The sequence below is a fragment of the Strongylocentrotus purpuratus genome, unplaced genomic scaffold, assembly GCF_000002235.5.
Source record: "Strongylocentrotus purpuratus isolate Spur 01 unplaced genomic scaffold, Spur_5.0 spur5_scaffold_13, whole genome shotgun sequence".
NCBI classification, from domain to species: domain Eukaryota; kingdom Metazoa; phylum Echinodermata; class Echinoidea; order Camarodonta; family Strongylocentrotidae; genus Strongylocentrotus; species Strongylocentrotus purpuratus.
In genome coordinates, this window is record NW_022145598.1 from 7,653,024 (window position 1) to 7,673,049 (window position 20,026).

The window sequence follows — 20,026 nt, forward strand, 5'->3', positions numbered from 1 at the left end:
ACCAAAATTGGTAGCCTATATGTGTAGCAGAGTCAGATATTGGAGTGCCTTGAGTATTATTATTGTCTTCTGTCTGCATACAAAAGTTGAAATGTAGATTGTGATCCAGGTTTGGTGTCAAATACTACTTCCACACCTTACATGTACAACAAATTTGCTACCAACCAATCAATCGCAATGATTCCAGTTGCTTTACTTCAACAATGATGGTAGCTTGTTATTAATTGCTATAAAGTTTCATGAATTGGTCCTGATCCATTTTAAAGTTTTCTTCCTCTTATTTTTTAATAGAAAAATTAAAGATCCCCAAAGTGCAAATTGCTGGGATAGCTGAGACCGGTACCACTTCTCTCGCCATCTCATGGGAGAAACCCAAGGGAGATGCGACTGGATATTTGGTCACCTGTCAAACCGCAGCAGCTGCAGCAACTCCTAGAGATAAAAAATCCTCAAGGGACAAAAAGAAGAAGAAGGAGAAGAAGAAGAAAGATGAAGAAGAAACCAAAGAAGATGAGGATCAAAAGGAAGAGGAGGAGGTGATGAAAGAGGAAGAAGAAGAAGAGAAGGAGAGAGAGATAAAGATGGAAAGTCCTGAGATGACAACAGTTGTGTTTGAAGATCTGAAGTCTGACGAGGAGTACGTGATCAAGATCTACACTTTGGTGGGAGAGAAAAAGAGTGACCGGGTCAAGGTCATAGGAAAGACTGGTAGGTCACAGTCATATACAATGTATTTTTTTAATGCTCAGTACATTCTAAAATAGTTTGACTACTATTCAAATGCGTCTTCAAATTGATAAATTGATAAAGTCTTGCATCAGCTGCATTATCTGATAAAACTTTCATACTTTCTCATTATAGGTACAATGTATATGTTTCAATGAGAAACCGTTTTCAAGGGAAACAAAAAAAATGTGGTCTTTGTAGACAGGTGGTTGCTTAAAGATAAAGACCAGTTCTGGTCATGCGATTGCATTGTGAAAGAAACGTTGTGGAAACGATCAGAAAAGGTTGATCATCTAGCATATAAGTATTGGTGTGTACTGCAAGGTTCTGGAATCATCAAAATGATAAGAAATTTGGCCCAGTCTTGGTAAAGTTACAAGTACTGTATACAGAAAGATGTATATGGAACTATGCGACACATGCACGATATCTATCAGGTCCAAATAGATATAATAATCTACCAAATATATCGATAAGTAGGCAGTTTCTCTGCAAAATTTGTATCATCACTTATTAGTCAAAACATATTCTTTCACATGATTGGTAATAAGAGCTTCCTTTTCATTTTTGAGAGGGGGGCATTTCCAAAACTGGTCTTTAATGTACCTTTAAGTTGACTGTAGAAATCTAAGACAAGAAGAGTTGTTGATTTTAATTGTTTTGTTTTTCTCCCCCTCCTGCAGAACCTGAAGTGGATTACTCTGAGGACATTGCCCAACTCCTGGAGGCCAGTGAGCTCCTGGATGCCTCCCCTAGACCTCCGCCCAAGGAGGAGGGTGTGGTCCCGACAGTCAGAAACCTCCAGGCCACGCCCTCACTAGACTACATCACCGTTTCATGGAAGAAACCCAGCGAGGAGGGTGTCACCGGATATCACCTGACATGTGCTTTGAAGACTGACCCAGAAACAGTTGTCAAGGAGGTGAGTTTGCTTTCTGTATTCATAATAAATAATAATATAGTGCACACACCCAAGCTGATCGTTTTAGGTTTTCAGACCTGTGATGACATTCAACAAGTTGATCATCAAAAATTTTGCAATATCTTTAGGCCGAAAGCACTTGTACATGTATACAGATTGTCATATAGAACAAAAAGATTTCCACACCAGTATGAAAGACAGTTATATTTACAGTAGGTTTGCGATTGCACCATGTGTGAGAGAGAGAGAGAGAAGTTTGAGGAGTCCTGAAAAGGACTCTGACTCGGTAATCTTTCTTGGAGGAGTGTAGTCCTGAAAAGGACTGGTTATCTTTCTTAGCATATAGTTCTCAGGAACTATAGCGCTTGGAGAGGATGAGTGGCTCGACGTTTCGAACAGGTTGACTATCCGTTGTCTCCTGACAATAACAAAGATAACAAACAGTCCTTTTCAGGACTACACTCCTCCAAGAAAGATTACCGAGTCAGAGTCCTTTTCAGGACTCCTCAAACCTCTCTCTCTCTCTCACACATGGTGCAATCGCAAACCTACTGTATATCTACATCACCATATGCAAGCCGACACTTACAAGCAGCATCTGACAGTTATATTGTTTTAACACTTTTTCTCCCAAGCTGTTAAAAATATAACTATGATAATCATTATTGTCATGATGCATTGTTTCTATATGGACATAATTGCATATAACCTTAATTTTGAGGCACAAGGCATCCCAAAGATCTTGATGGGAAAGAGTGAGGCGCAACACAGATTGAACTCCGTCTCATCTTTGATTATCACATGATGACGATGTTAATTCTTTTTAGAGACCAATTTATTTTGTGGTCATTTCCTTTTCTCTCAGATAACACTTGATAAGCCTGAGACTGAGACTACCTCAATTGATGATCTGGAGGAGAGTACAGTTTACATCATCAGTATCGTCACGGTAACAGAAGACGCCAAGAGTGATCCTGTCTCGGTGGAGGCAGAAACAAGTGAGTTTGGATTGTGTCAATGTATTTTTGTTTGATAGTCAAAATGCATGTACAAGTAAGTATTAATACATGTACATCTACATCTGGGCCATGTTTCATAAAAAAAATTCCAGTAGCTTATAACAGTTATTGTAACTTGTTATTGATAACATATGTTTTATGAAGCAGGGCCCTGGACCCCGCCCCTAATGGGCAAGTGCTTTCAAGTGTGTTATCTAGTCTGCTCTCTCTCATGTACTTGGGGCCAGCCGGGAGAATCTTTAGTACACATGTAGGTGATGATTAGGGTCAATCTCTGAACTGGACCAGGCCTGCATCAGAAATGTGAAAGTCATTTTCAAGGAATTGTTTAGTTTTTACTTTTTATTTTACCTGAAATAGTGAAGCAGTCAGTTAAGAGGTAAATTTTAGCATAATGATAACACCTTTTTGTCTATATCATTTATTTTTTATTATTCAGAAACACTCAAGATCCACAGAGTGCAAAATGCTGTGATATCAGAGACTGGTACCACTTCTCTGACCATCACGTGGGAGAAGCCTAAAGGACCTGCGACTGGATATTTGGTCACCTGTCAAACTTCAGCCTCTGCAGCAACTCCTCGAGATAAGAAGGACAAAAAGGACAAAAAGAAGAAGAAAGAGAAGGAGGGTGATGATGATGGGAAGGTAGAAAAAGAAGAGGAGATCACAGAACAAGTGAAAGAGAGAAAGATTGATGATCCTGATGAAGTGAAAGCTGTTTTTGAAGGTTTGAAAGCAGAGGAGGAATACGTGATCAAGATTTATACCCTGGTCGGGGAGAAGAAGAGTGAGAGGGTAAAGGTCACTGGAAAAACAGGTCAGTTCAGTTTTTTTTTTCTTTTTCATAGTAAATATTATATATAATTACATGGCATTCAAAATTGTGGAAAATAGTTCACACTGCAAATATTTGTTTTAGCTAATTTTGCAAAAGGTTTCATGCCACAAAATAAATGGACCATGGCAATGAAATTTTGCTATACAGTAGTGTTTTTGCACAATTGTCTTGCCACGAAAATGGGTGTGATTAACAATTCCCTTATATTTCTGCCTATACAGTACATACATATTATTTCTGCTACGTTTACATACACAGGCATGTACATTCTGTTTACGGTATTGTTTGTCCTACCATGAAAGTCCTTTTTTATCTTAAAACTAATTGATATAATACAGGTAGTTTTGTAGAGGTATGAACAATGGCATATATGTGAGTTCCATTTTTATAAATTTTAGATGTTTATATTTTTGGTTCATTATACTGGAATGTTTTTTTTCTTTGGTTATGCTCTGTTAAGCAGTTTTTGTAGAACCAGAGGTCTGTAAATAGTTGGATTAATCACTCAGATATTTTCCTCATAACTTTTGCAAGCTCCCACAAAGCAAATGGACGAGGATGAAGCAGCAAGAACAATCCAGAAGAACTTTAAGAAGTTTAAGTCAAAGAAAGAAAAGAAAACACCAGGTTGGAAAGAGCATTGACTAACACCAAAAGCACTGTTAGATGACAGTTTTGTGATGATTAGACTGCGCACAACTAACATATCTTTCCTAGAAATATGGACCGTGAAGGGGTGGTGCTTTAAAAAGTCAAGATTCACTATTTATAGGAAAGTTCATGTAACGTACATGTACTTATAAACCAGCATGCCTCATGCTATATACAGGGTACTTTACATTTACATGTAGATTTTTGTATCATAACACCATATCTTTTGAAATTGTCTCTTTTTGTTGTTTATGTAAAAGTAACCTTCATGACCATAAACATTGTTAACATACATGTACAGTAAACTTATAAATTTTTCATACCCTTACCAAGTTTTGTGATTTTTTAAAGTTCGTGATTCGTCCCGTTAACATTTCTTGAGAATATGAGGTACATGTATAATTATTATATCTAAACGTATTCAACAAAGGCCCTAAGTCTGCCATGCCACCTTTCATAATACAAAGAACACTAAGAACATTTTCGAGGGTCATGAATAATTTAGTTGTTTTACTGTACATCACTTAAAAGTGTATGTGGATATTATGTATCCTCTACATGTATTTAATGCTTTTCAAATTGTTCACACACATGTATCAAATTTGCAACCATCCTCGTCTCTTTTGCATGTGCAGAGGATACTGACCCCATCACCATAGCAACAGACTGGGTCGAATCATCCCTCAAAGCCACCTGGAGCAAGCCAGTGACTGCAGCATTCACAGGCTACAAGGTAACGTGTCGACCGAAGGACAGTGGCGACCCACCACCAGATGACCTCGCCATAAAAGAGGTCAGAGTTGATGACCCTGATGTGACCTCTACGACCTTTGACGACCTGCAGGAAAGGGTGACCTATCTGGTGGAAGTTGTTGTCTTGGATGGAGAGAAGGAAATTGATAAAGCCTCGGCTGAGGCTGCACCAAGTGAGTTCATTTCTTATAAATTTCAAAAACATGTTATTTTGTGTTTTATGAACTGTAAATACATTGAACCAGGGTCATACAAATCTTTTTTTTTTATCTGAAAGAGAATATGTGAAAATAATTGAAATGATTAAAAAAATATAAGGAACATGCAATGGCTAATCTGAAACCTGCTTGAAAGTTTAGAAATGTCTGTAAACACATTTGTTTTAAAGGCTGAGAAAAAAACGAAATAATTTACTACAAATTGTCTGAATCCCTAGGGTTGGTTGGAATAATTTGAAGCGAAAATACAGGTATGGTGAAGAAAATAATTATTCAAAAGAGTATAATACTTTTTTCAGTGTCTTGAAAAAAATGATGTTCTATTTATACTTTCTTTCTTCATTATTTCAAGATAGAGCCCCAACATAATAGACTTGTACATGTATATAAAGATTGTATAAAGTATTAAAGCATCTAGGGAAAATCACATTAAAAAGACTTAATGTACTTGACGGCAAAGAGAAAAATCTGCAATTTAGTTTTGTTCTTTTTCTTTGCCATTTCAGAAAAAGCCACGAAATTGCCACCTGTTGAGAATGCTAAACTTGAGCCAGCTCCCGGGACACTCAAAGTGACCTGGAAACGACCTGATGGAGAGGTCAAAGGTTATCTCATCACTTGCTCACCAGAGAAGGAAGACAAGAAGAAAAAGAAGGAGGATGAAGGGAAGGGTGATGATGAAGATAAGGATGATAGAGGACAGGAGAAGAAGAGCGACAAGAAGAAGAAGAAGAGCGGAGATAAGAAGGACAAGAAAGATCATGAGGAGGAAAGTGGAGAGACAGAAGAAGTGAAGGGAGAGGATGAGGAAGAAGAAAGCAATAAGATAAAAAATGATAAAGAAAATGAACTTAAAGAAGAAGGAAAGGAAGATGGCAAAGAAGAAGAAAAGCAGAAGAAAGATAAAACAACTCTGGAAGGGGATGAGAAGGAAGAAGGAAAAAAGAAAAAAAAGGACAAAACAACTCTTGGTGATGACGAGAAGCATGGAAAGGATAAGAAGAAGAAAGAGAAGACTTCCATCGATGGTGACAAAAAGAAGGAGAAAACAACCGTTGACAGTGGAGGGAAAAAGAGTACAAAGGATGAGAAGAAAGAAATTAGACTTGATGATCCAGCCGTTTGGAAGGCTGTCTTCAATGATCTGGACCCTGACATCGTGTACGTGATTAAAATCTACAGCCTGGATGGAGAGTCTAAGAGTGATTCAGTCAAGCTCAGTGGTAAACCTGGTATGTATGCCTAACAATAATGACTTGTAATTACAGTACAATGATTGATGACGTACAATGTACATGTAGCCAAGAATAATCAGAAACCGTACTGCAATGTACATGTAGCCAAGAATAATCAGAAACCGTACTGCAATGTACATGTAGCCAAGAATAATCAGAAACCGTACTGCAATGTACATGTATATTGTACATTTTGGGTATCTGTGGTAGATATGAACTTCCACATGTATCGAACCTGTTTGAAACTTTACTCAATTCTTCCTGGCTTTTTCATTATATATTTATAATGAAGTACAATATACAGTGCGTCCCAGAAAAAACCGAGAATTATCAATATTTTATCATAATATTTTAATCACAATTATAATTAATAAATGACACATATTTGTAAAGCATACATGTAGATCCCCTTTCATTTGATGCAACTCATATGATGCATATTTCATGCATGAGTGATTGAAAACATTTTGAAGAGAGGAAACTAAAAAGTCATTTTTAGGGCGGTATCTGAACTTTCTAGAAAGTTCATTTTCTGCCCTTTCATGTGACACCTCTATCAGAGAAAATGTGCCAGGAATAACAAAGTTCTGTTGGTTTAAAGTAATGCTTGCATTTCCATAATTTGATTAAACAAATTCTTTTTCACTTACTGCTTGCCGTAGCAACAGAGTTGAGAAAAGACTTAACCCTGTTTCGTTGAAGATCAGCCATGCATCAAGTCTTTTGTCTTCTCTTTAGATAATGCCTCAATTATAATAGGTATTTACAACAAAATTTTAATAAACTCTATGTGCTGTACATATAGGGCGAAATATGTCAGTTGCTTTTGAAAATGTGTTTTGATGCTTTGTTTTAATGTTCCAGGACCGATTGAGGAAAGCAAGAAGTCTCACAAAGGTAAGTTCTTCATTATTCAGTCATTATTGTTTTTATTATTATTTATCATTGTTTATCATTATTCCATGTTTTGATGAAGTGTTTATGTATGTACATGTACAGTGTGTTAATTTGCAAGGTAAAACCAAATCTATGCCTTCCCCAGCTAATACATGTTATTTATGGGGTGCAGTATTTCTTATCTTTTGTATTCAATTTGTGTTGGCAGTTGTTGTAGAAATCTCTCTATCTCTATTCGTTTTGCTGCTACTGATATTTCATCATCAAGATACTTTTACATGTATCTCAAAAGACATTAAGTCCTTTTTCTGTTTCATTCAATATAATGGAGCATAGAGTGGAATACCATTATAGTTATCCTTTATTGCAAATTTAGTATGTACAGTATGTCAAAAATACTCAAAAAGAGAGATTTTATTCAGAAGCAGACAAAGAGTCGATGAATTCATTAGCTAATGAATCTTAGTTCATTTCATGTTTTTACTTGTACATGTACATTAGGTCAAAGGTCATACATTAGGTCAGAGGTTATACATGGTACATGCGTATTATAAAACGTTGTTTTTCTCTTTGTTCACAGCTTCTGTGGCTTTCGCCAAAGAAACCAAGGTTTTGCCAGTCAAAGATGCTGCGATTGAGTCAGCGAGATCTACATCAATCACATTGTCATGGAAACGACCCGCTGGTGACCTCACAGGATACCTGCTGACCTGCACAGCAGAAGACAAGAAGGATGGAGAGAAGAGTAAAGACAAGAGCGAGAAGAAGGATAAGAAAGACAAATCAAAGGAGAAGGATAAAAAGAAGAAAAGAAAAGAAAGTGAAACAAAAGAGGATGACTCTGAAAAGGAGGGGGATGATGAAGAAGAAGCAAAGGATGAAAAGAAGGACAAAAAGAAGAAGAAAGAAAAGACAACGGTCGGTGAGAAAGAGAAGGAGGATGGAGACAAGAAGGATAAAAAGAAGAACAGAAAAGAAAGCGAAACAAAAGAGGAAGACTCTGAGAAGGAGGTAGATGATGAAGAAGAAGCAAAGGATGAAAAGAAGGACAAGAAGAAGAAGAAAGAAAAGACAAAGGTCGGTGAGAAAGAGAAGGAGGATGGAGACAAGAAGGGTAAAAAGAAAGAAAAAACTTCTGTCGGAGGGGAAGAAGAAGAAGAAAAAGATAACAAAAAGGATGGTGAGGAGGAAGAACCAAAAGATCTAAACAAAGAAGAGGAAAAGGAGAATGAAAAGACTTCCATTGGGAATGATGAGGGGAAGGAAGAAAAGAAGAAGAAGAAAGAAAAGACTACTGTTGGTAACGACGATGATGACGGGAAGAAGAAAAAGAAGAAGGAAAAGACAACTGTTGGAGATGATGACGAAGAGAAGGAAGAAAAGACTACTGTTGGTGATGATGATGGGAAGAAGGAAAACAAGAAGAAAAAGGAAAAGACATCTCTTGCAAAAGACAAGAAAGATAAAGATGATGGAGAGAAAGATCAAAAGAGCTCAAAGAAGGACAAGAAGGATAAGAAAAGCAAATCAAAGGATGAAAAAGAAATAGAAGACATCAAGATTGATGACCCTGAGATCACCAAGGCTACTTTTGACCACCTGCTGCCGAACAGGACCTATGTTCTCAAAATCTTTTCTCTCAACGGGGATAAGAAGAGTGAGAGAGTTAAACTTACTGGCAAAACAGGTAACTATTTCGTTTCATCATTGTGCATTAAAGAGTTGGACAGTTTGTTGAAAGTATGGGGTACAGCTTCTGTAATTTACAACAACAACAAATTATAATTTATATTTTAAATATTCATGCTTGAAAAAAAAAAGAGAGAGGTTCCCCAAGTTAGCAGACTTTTGAGAATGAACATATACATGGAAATGTTTTGGTGGACTTTGTTTAACTGTTTGCAATAAGGAATTGTGACAAAAATAAACAAATGTAAATAAATGTTTATTCCAATATTTACATTTAACCTGATAATGATATGCAATGAACTGTTGGCAGTGCATTAATATATTTGGGAAAACTATGAAATTTAACATTTTGAAGATTGAGCATGTTGATACTGAAGATAAGGCCAATATACCTCTTAAAATATGTGAAAACTCTTTGTGACTTCTATTAACTCTAATTTGTTTCTGTTTATCTTCCCTTGTTTCTCACTTTCAGCCAAGGAAGAGAAGAAAGGTATAGAAACATCTCGAAGATGAAACTTTAACAACCAACTTTGAAGTGGTCTGCTCTTGGAATGAGTGATGATTATTGCACAAGTACTAACTTTAAATGGGCCAATCACCAAGTTGTGAATAAAGGGAAAACCTGCCCTTGTAATATTTTCATCACACAGGCATTACGGATTCAAACAATTTAAAGAGCCCATACCTGTAGTGATTACAACCTTTGTTGTTGTCCGATTTCATTCAAAATTTCACCAGTTTACTTCTCTGATTTTTCTGATTTCCTCTTGAGTAGTTTGCTTTCAAGGTTTGATTTCCCTTCAGAGATGCCAGTTTTCAGGCAATAGCCTTAATTCAGGCCCTTGCGAGTTATTTTCAGACCATAGTTTAGGCTTATTTGTGTACAAAATAACTCATTCTAGGTGATTTTCAGGCCCTCTGATCAGTTCTAACTGGCATACCTGTCCCTTTAATAAGGATACTAATGATGATGATGATGATGATGATTAATTTTTTTTAAATGAAATGCCCCACATTACACAAAGAGTTGAGTGACTTATGCACTATTAAAAAAAAAAGGTTTGTACTTTTTAATGACTTTTGTGTTCAGGGAGAGGAGGATAGGAAGAGAAAGAGGGAGAGAGAGAGAGGGAAAGGGGAGGGGGTTAAACAGGTAGTATATGAACTGTTAAAATCAAGTTTAGAATCCAGTGCACATTGCACAAGGAGTGAAGTAAGTGATGCACCATTACTAACAAAAGTTTGACTGATTATATATGATGAATTCTGTAAATAAGGAGAGAAGGAGACATAAACAAGAGAGATAGAGAAGGGAGAGTTAGAGAGAAAGAGAGAGAGAGAGGGGGGGGGAAGAGAGTAGAAATTGTACAAAGGGAGTAAGAGGGTTAAAGAGAGAGGAAAGGAGAAAGACTGCTTATGAATTACTGTTAATTTTCTAGATTCTTTCAGTGATCATCATTGTATAAGAAAAGAGCTTTAGAGATTATTAAAGGTACTGTACACTATGCAATAATGTTTACTCAACTTAAAATTCTTTTGTATAACACATGTACTTTTGTGGAATGTATGACCATTGGCATACTTTGCCAGGTTTTGATTTATATCTGTGTTTTTTTACATATTTTATTTTAATTTTTGATTTTTGGCTCATTAATACTCTATGACACTGAAATCATTTTTTTTTCTTTTTCAATCCAAGGTTTATGATCCGTTTAGCGTTTTTTGTAATACCAAAAGTCTTTAACCATAGATAGAATAATCACTCTGGTATCTTCCCCATAACTTTTTCAAGCTCCCACAAAGCAAATGGACGAGGATGAAGCAGCAAGAACAATCCAGAAGAACTATAAGAACTTTAAATCAAAGAAGAAAAAGAAAACAGGTTGGAAAGAGCACTGACTAATACCAAAAGCACTGTTAGACTTAGATGACAGTCTTGTGATGATCACCGGAACTTTTCAGATCAGACTGCACACAACTAACATACTTGTATATTTCCTTTGTCAAAATGATTCCCTTATATTCTACGTGTACAGATCTTGTATTTACATATAGTTATGTTCAATATTTTTTTAAAACAATAAATAGTATGTGTAGAATAAATATAAAAATGTACATTTACTTGGTTCATCTCTATTTCTTGCCTGTCTTATATTTTTTTCTCCTTGTCTAACATTGTTGTTGATATTTTTATGATTGAATCTGAGATGAATTCAGTCAGTTTCATCGTAATTCAGTTGTGAAGGTGGGAGCTCCTATCTCTTGATTACCTGTATAGATTTGAGATACGAGATATCACATGAATATGCACACACAAGTATAGAAATATGTATATGTACTCTAGTAAAAAGTCTTTCTTCACTCCATGATTTCTACATTGTATATACAATTTCTCTTCTGTTAAATCTACCCGAGTCAATACTACTACTACTACTACTCTTTAAATCCTGTATGTATACTCTGCAGTACTGTACATCTCTTTTTAAAATACTAATACATATATTGTGATTTTCTGTTCTATGTAGCTCCCTTCTTTCCAAGATGAACATTTTTGCAATAAGTATAATTTTGTGTCTCCTTCTACATGTTTGTACATGTACTTCCACTGAGTAAAGATGCACTTACAGATAGATGCACATATATGTATAAACAATACATGTATGTTCATTTATTGTGCCTATGTGTAGATCTTCTAGGAGAAAAGTACATGATTATTCAGTCATGACTTGGAGAAACTATGTACATGTAGTGATGAGTCATTTAACTGGTTTCCTAAATTATGCAGTAACAATGTACAATGCATCATCATATTCCATTAGTTCTTTTTTTTTTTCACAATTCAGAATCTGAAAGCAACCAGGTCAAAGATCCCAAGGCCGAATCAACCCTTGACACCATCCAGCTGACCTGGGTCAAACCTGAGGGAGAGGTCACAGGTTACAGGGTCGTGTGCCAGCCCAAGGGAGGTGAAAGGTCAGAGGTCAAACTGGATGGAGGAGATCATGAGACGTCTCATGAGCTGTCCGGTCTAGTGGCGGGGAGAGAACATGAGATGGAGATCTATACTGTGAATGGAGAGAAGGAGTCAGAGAAAGTCACCATCAAGAAATTCACAAGTAACTTTTCCTTCCAAATCAACTACAGTGAATATATCAAAAGTTTGAATATAGATCTATTGATTGTAAATGTAAGAAGTTTATGCCCCTATTGTGGATTATATTAGATATCAAGAATATAATTACACCTACATGTATGCTTCAAGACTAATAATGTTTATTAATTCATTAAACTTGGTATTAACCTTTTGGACACAAACTAAATACCTTGCCAGATAACAAGTAGTTGTACAATATGTACATGTACAGTACAGTAGTACATGTACATCCATGTACCATAAATTGATATCTGTGAAATGTATTTGTCCCCGCTCTTTTATCAACTCATCCAGGTAATTGCTAGATGTAACTTGTAGTAATGCTTCAGTACTATTATGATTTAATCCAGACATAAATTAGTAAAGGATTTCAAGACATATTGTCATATAGAGGCTCTACCCATAGGAAAGTGAAAAGTATGCCGCAGACCTGCCGCAGACCTGCCGCAGACTTTTAGTCTGCGGCAAAGAGTATGCCGAAGTATGCGGCAGGATGAAATTTTGCTGCAGACTTGCCGCATACTAGTATGCCACAGGAACAGTCTGCGGCAGATCTGCGGCAGGATGAAACTTTGCTCCAGACTTGCCGCATACTAGTATGCCACAGGAACAGTCTGCGGCAGATCTGCGGCAGGATGAAATTTTGCTGCAGACTTGCCGCATACTAGTATGCCACAGGAACAGTCTGCGGCAGATCTGCGGCAGGATGAAACTTTGCTCCAGACTTGCCGCATACTAGTATGCCACAGGAACAGTCTGCGGCAGATCTGCGGCAGGATGAAATTTTGCTGCAGACTTGCCGCATACTAGTATGCCACAGGAACAGTCTGCGGCAGATCTGCGGCAGGATGAAACTTTGCTCCAGACTTGCCGCATACTAGTATGCCACAGCAACAGTCTGCGGCAGATCTGCGGCAGGGCGAAACTTTGCTCCAGACTTGCCGCATACCAGTACGCCACAGGAACAGTCTGCGGCAGGTCTGCCACAGGAAATCCCATTAAAGTCTAATAGGGCCAATTGAAACCAATCATCTCATGCATATTCATTATTACTTTACACGTGTGACAGAAAAATACTTTTATCATGATTTGTTAAGCAAATTAAGACAATGCACATCATTTTTGTGATTTCTATTTTCCTTTTGCCATTATTAACCAATAGATTATTTTGTCTGATCATGTTACAATTACATTCACGTTTAAGCAATAGATATATTGATTACTAACCAAGAAACTATGATTACTAACCAAGAAACAATATACATATTTAGTATATATATGTGTACGAGCCTGTGTCACTTTAAATGTTACTCTTGAATACACTTCAAATGATCAATGTGATGAAGTTAATACAATTGAGAATAGAATATACCTAATTGGTAATATCGATATATATTGGTATTACCTAATTGGTAATATCGATATTGCCAATATATTGATTATGAAGTATCAATCAGTTTATCACTGGTTCTTCTTCATGCATATTTTATTGCCACGTACTGGATATGAAAGAGTATGCGGCAGGTCTGCAGCAGGTCTATATGAGATATGAATATTCATGACGAAGAGTCCGCTGCAGGTATGCAGCAAGTCTGCGGCAGACCTGCCGCAGACTCTTCATCATACTGAAAGAGTATGCGGCAGACCTGCCGCAGACTCTTCATCATACTGAAAGAGTATGCGGCAAGTCTGCGGCAGACCTGCCGCAGACTCTTCATCATACTGGAAGAGTGTGCAGCAGGTCTGCAGCAAGTCTGCGGCAGGTCTGACTCTTCATCATACTGAAAGAGTATGCGGCAAGTCTGCAGCAAGTCTGCGGCAGACCTGCCGCAGACTCTTCATCATACTGAAAGAGTATGCGGCAAGTCTGCGGCAAGTCTGCGGCAAAACTAATTTGTCTGCGGCAGGTCTGCTGCAGGTCTGCTGCAGATCTGCGGCAAGTCTGCCGCAGGAGTATGCGGCAGGCTCATTTCTTTCCTATGGGTAGTCATTTAACATTTACTAGTACTAGAAGGTAATAGAGTTGTATATGTAGTTAATAAAATGTATTTAGTAGTAGTCATTTACATGAGCTGCTTTTTAGCAAGCACCTGTTTAGAGTATTAAGATCACATTTTCTGTTTTCCCTTGAATAGAGTAAACTCATTGAAATATTTCAAATGAACCTGTACGTAGAGGCCAGCTGTCAATAAATACTTTTCTTGTCTCAGTTGAGTGGTCTTTATAATACACATTTCACTGTATTTATTTTTGTCTTAGTATTCATATCTCCATCTCATTCCCCCCTCCCCCCCCCCCCATCCACAGGGCCACACTTCGCCGTGGAACCAAAGATTGAAGAGACTGCCTCCAACAAGCTCAAAGTTTGCTGGTCCCCACCCTCTGAAGGCGAACACACTGGTTACAGGGTAGAGTGGAAATCTAAAGATGGAAGCAGCGAAGAGAAGGAGAAGAAGGATGAAGAGAAAGAAGAAGGTATGTCGTTGAAAATAATTTGAAAAATCAAATTAAATCAAATTAAATCAAAGTGATATTCACTTTCATTCCACACTTCTTTGTGAGTCTTGTGTATCTTCTGACACCAGGGACCTGTTTCTCAAAGCCTTTTTTCAATGACAAATGACATATATCATTGACAAATCTGCTGATAACCAATCAGAAGCAAGGATTTATAACAAAAACTGTCATTTGCCACTGATGACAAGTTTTGTGAAACACCCCCCAGGTTTATGAAAGAAAAGCATATTCATTTTCAACACTGAAGCCATGCAAGCACCAATTGCAAGCTATTATTGTTTTCACAAGGTGTCACAGCCGTCCAAACACACTTGTTGATATGTCTTATCTATTCAATGTCACTGCTTTACAGGCAAACACAAAATTTACAGCAATATTCTTTGAATAAAAGAAGGACAGTCACAGTATCGACAGATTGAGAAATGTCATCGTTAAAGTATTTGGCATTTTCATGGAAGAATTTTTTTCATTCTAAATAATCTCACCTGTGTCATTTCAAATTGACATATACACCCTGTACATTCTGTGATCATGTCTTTTTGGGGTTGTTACATGGGAAGTGTTTTAGAGCAACTACTGTACATTTGTGAAAAGAGATACGTGTATAGTTTTACTAAATGAATGAAATGTGTAGAAAGTGGTGCAAGGAAATCAATTATTTCAATACCTAATCCATAAAGAGTCCCTGTGGCTAAAAAGGGAAAAACATGATGAACAAATTTTGTGTGCAGTAAAATGGAATTCACAGTTATAGTTGAAACTTACATCACAATCAGTTTGATGCAAATTTTGTAATTTGAGTTGACGTCAATGACCGAAAAAATTTCAAGAATTCTCCTTACTTATGTGATATTTCTCAGGCACATACAATGTATAGTGTATATTATTTTTTTCCTAAACTTTCTGCGTATGATCACTATAACTTTTTGGTGAAAGTTTGAATTGCTATCCTTTTTACGACTGCCTCTGGCTATTAAAGGTAATACAAAGTTTTGGGAAATTTTGAAAATTGGCTGGATAGTGATTCTGTACAATTTTGATATATTTGGATGCCCCTGTGGATGTATTATAAGCACTAGAAAATTTAGCCCCTAAAACATTTCTGCTTTCGAGATAAATTGAATATAAAAATTTACCGGTGCTCCCGGTAAATTTTGATAAATTTCAAATAGCGCCTACGACCATACAATGGTAGCTGCGACCATGCACATCTCAGAATATGTAGTTGTGATATATAATTTCCAAACGGGAATAGCCAATCAGTCGATATTAGTCAAGAAACATTGTTTTATAGCTAAATTAATATATTGACCTTGAGAGGGAGCTATACAACATAAACAGTTTATTATTACAATTTCATCACTTTACACTCGATTTCAACTGCGCCAACGATCACTGAATATTGTAGGATCGCATATGCTTCCAATATGTTCATTTGAACCAAATTCATGACCCCATACCAAAACTTTGTATTACCTTTAAGCTCACTTTCATCACTAATGCATATTTTCTGTGAACCACACATGCTATCAGAAGAGATCGATATTGATTTGGAAGATCCCGAAACTGAAAAAGCTGCTCTGAAAATACAGCAGCAGTTTAAGAAGTTTAAGATGAAGAAAGGACCAGCGAAGCCAGGTACAGGTAGTGTGAAGTTAGACCAGGAGTTAGACCAGAAGAGAGCATGATTGCTTTAAATCAGTTTGTCATTAGCAATTCATTTGATTGTGTTTCTATTTAGAATAACTGTGTGCTCCATCACTATCATCTATGTCATATGAAGTACATTAATTTGCCTAACATAGGTTCATAAATTTTTATAGTTCATAGTTCATTTTTATCTTTTCTTTACTCAATAGGCCATTTTTGTAATGTAATCAAATTTAATGCATAAGCCTTTGCCATGCATCATGCATAAGTGCCACGTTACAAATCATTTTATTCACATGCTATGAATTATTGTATTTCAAGAGTCAGAATGCGAGTTGCATACATTATGTGTTGTTAGGTAGGACAAGCCATAAGGTACAGTATGTCCGTCATACATGTAGCAATAATTAATATTTGCATTTCGCATTATGACTATTGCAATACAATAATTCATAGCAGGTGAATAAAATGATTTGTAAAATGTACCTAATAAAGACTTATGCATTAAATTTGATTAGATTATGAAAACGGTCTACTGTCCCGTTTTGAGAACATATTTTTTTTTTTTTTTATAACCATAGCTTCTTATTGTTTTCTCCATGTTTTCCTCCTTTTCCTGTCAATTTCATAGATCTTTAATCAAAAATTCATTCATCCATTCTTCTGTAATAATCAACCTTCTTAATTTATTTGCTGTGGTACCAACATTATCTCCATTTTATCACATTGTGTTTGAATTGAAAGAACATTGTTCATGCATTTATGCATGTTTATCATTTTTTGCCCTTCGTTTATCTTTCTGTATTTCCTCCCTTTCTCGATTCCCTTTTTTGTTCATTCCCTTTTTCGTTCATTCCCTTTTCCTCCTGGCTAATACTGTGTGTACATGGAATTGATGTACATGCATTCTTATTTTTTCTCTTTTACTCTTACAGTATCCTTTGACTTACTCTACTAACACACATCATTTTTTTCTCTCCGCTTTTTTCTCCTTCCTGGTCTGTTTCATTGTCTAATTATAGCCCTTTTTTTATTCATTTATCTATTTTCCTTTTTTTTTCTTCATTTCCTTTTCTTATTTGTTTCAGTTCTGTTTCGCCTACTTTTCTTTTCATTATTTCCTTTTATTTCATTTCTATTTTGTATAACATATCCTCCTACTTAATTTAGTATTATTTTATTTTTTTCCCTCTTTATTCTCTGTCTCCTGCTTTCCTTTTGTTTTTATCTCTTTTATAATAACCTTCCCTTTTTACCAACTCAATATTTTGTGAAGTTGTTCCATAATCTCTTTTAAAAATTTAATACATTATATGCTTCCCCTTATATTTGAGATTGTTAGAGTCAACATGTTTCTGCTAGAGTTCTCATCATAATACATGTAGTTCCATTTGATTTTTTCCCACGTTTAATTTGTTATGAGTGTACATTGTATTCCCCATGGGTTCTATTATTTTCCATAAGTACATGTAGACTACAGATGTTCATTTGCATGTAGATGGCATTACAGGTAAATATCACATAGAAAGATGGTAAATCATATACAACAGTTAATTATTTTGTACAAGTGAGAGTTGTCGACGTACAGAAAATGCAGTAATCAAACAATTTTGCATGCCAATGTGTACTTGCATGTTAGTGTGATATTGTGTATTAAATATAATTATACATCATCATATGACAAACAAGTAACAGAATAACAGCAAGTCTGTCCTCAGTGGAAAGAGGAGAGGAAAGGGGTGGGGAAGGGATGGGGTCATGTGCCCCCTGCATTAAATACTGTAGATAGATAAATGTAAAGTACACAAGCATGTAACATGACCTACCTGTATGTGCACGTAAATGTAAGAAAGCAGAAGAATGAATCTAACTGTAGCTTTTTTTTCTGCTGGCAGATCCTAAGAAGAAGAAGGATGATAAGAAGAAAGAGAAGGAGGATGACAAGAAGAAAGAGAAGGAGGATGATAAGAAGGAGAATAAGGAAGACGAGGGATCGAAGGAGGTTGGAGCTGATGAAACAAGTCTTGAAGTGACTGGTCTCAAGCCTAGTCATCCTTATGACATCACCATTTGTGCTTTAGCTGGACCAGAGTGTAGTGAACCTGCTAAAACAGAAGCAACAACAAGTAAGTTTTATCCAAAAACATCCATTATATGATCTTCAATTTGTGAAAGATTTGATTTGATTGGAACTGGTTAATTGATTGAAAAACATACATTCAAAATAGCAGCCAAGGCCTGAAACAAATTGAATTTACAAAAGATTAAAAATCTACATTAAAATACAATACATTGAAAATTGGTTAGATGAAATGCAATAATGTACAAAGCAGGAATAATATTGCACAACAAAAATCAACAAGGAAATGGAAAAATATAGGGAAATGAAAAGGGCAGACGAGTTGTTAGGCACCGCGAGGTCGTGTATCTTTCTTATCATGTACATTTACAATCATTCAGTATGTCTCCCTTGAAGAAATCCCATAACTGTATCATTGACCTCATTGGACCAATACATGTACATGAATATCCACTTATTATGAATACACCTTCCATAATTTTTGCAAGCTCCCAAAAATCAGATGGACGAGGATGAAGCCGCAAGAACAATCCAGAAGAAATATAAGAACTTTAAATCAAAGAAGAAAAAGAAAACGCCAGGTTGGAAAGAGCACTGACTAATTACAAAACTAATCTTACACCTCATATTTCTTCTGCTAATAACGAATATATTATTAACTGCCTATCGTATTGCATACCAGCTTCTAGCATCCATGGCATTAATTGTTTCATGAAACCATCATAAAGTACAAGTTCACTGACATCCCATTGAAACATACGTTAATTTTAATACCCTTATTTTAATGGGATGTCACCGAACTTGTACCTACATGTACTGGTGTATAATGGTTTTGTGAAACGTTGCCCACATTTACAAAATTGGCAGTCTTGTACTTGTAGTCTAATAGACTGCAGTAATGTACATGACACTTTGTATAGTCAGTTGAATAAAGGAGCATATAACTTCTTTTAATTTAACTGCAACTTTTTATGGAACAGCTTTGCCATTTCAACAGTCACCAGAGTCGTCAGAGTATATGTGTATTCAAGATTAACCCATGAAATGTAGATATCCAAGCACAGTGCAATAATTTCTTCATTAATACAAACCCTGAATTGGTGTGGTATGAGTAACTGACGCACAGGTTTCCATTGATGTGTAATATTCACTACTAACAAATGCAATGAATGGTCTCGTTAGCACCTAGCCCAGTTGTAGATCCGGAGATTGAGCCGACCCATGATGTCATCACATTGTCATGGCAACATCCGGATGGTCCAAGGACTGGCTACAGGGTCACCCTGACCAAGGTGGTTGTTGATGTCGAGGATGAGAAGGCGAACGATGGTTACCCTAACCCTCCCGCTAAGGAGGACGATGACGACCCTCATCCTCTTGCTAAGGAGGTTAATGACAACCCTAATCCTTCCACTAAGGAGAAGGTTGATGACCCTAATCATCCTGCTAAGGAGGACGATGGCAACCCTAATCCTTCCACTAAGGAGAACGATGGCAACCCTAATCCTTCCACTAAGGAGAACGATGACAACCCTCGTCCTTCTGCTACTAAAGAGGAGGACAAGGACAACCCTCATCTTCCTGTTAAGGAGGACAATGGCAATCCTCCGACTCCTACGAAGGAGGGCATTGCTGAGCCAGAAATCAGAGAGGTGGAGGCAGAGGAGACTG

The 20,026-nt window shown here is 36.6% G+C and overlaps 1 protein-coding gene across 5 annotated transcripts in view; it reads left to right on the forward strand.

Annotated features, from left to right (window-relative positions):
* The window catches only part of LOC105447429, a 136,373-nt gene that overhangs the window by 92,829 nt on the left and 23,518 nt on the right, over positions 1-20,026 (forward strand). For 2 of the 5 annotated variants that reach the window (XM_030982801.1, XM_030982803.1), the window contains 5 exons: positions 11,798-12,070; positions 14,416-14,583; positions 16,159-16,263; positions 18,171-18,401; positions 18,844-18,936. In XM_030982801.1, the coding sequence (XP_030838661.1) occupies positions 11,798-12,070; positions 14,416-14,583; positions 16,159-16,263; positions 18,171-18,401; positions 18,844-18,936 (870 nt within the window). The remainder of the gene's footprint in view (positions 1-11,797; positions 12,071-14,415; positions 14,584-16,158; positions 16,264-18,170; positions 18,402-18,843; positions 18,937-20,026) is intronic. The other 3 variants (XM_030982802.1, XM_030982805.1, XM_030982804.1) reach the window with 3 other exon arrangements.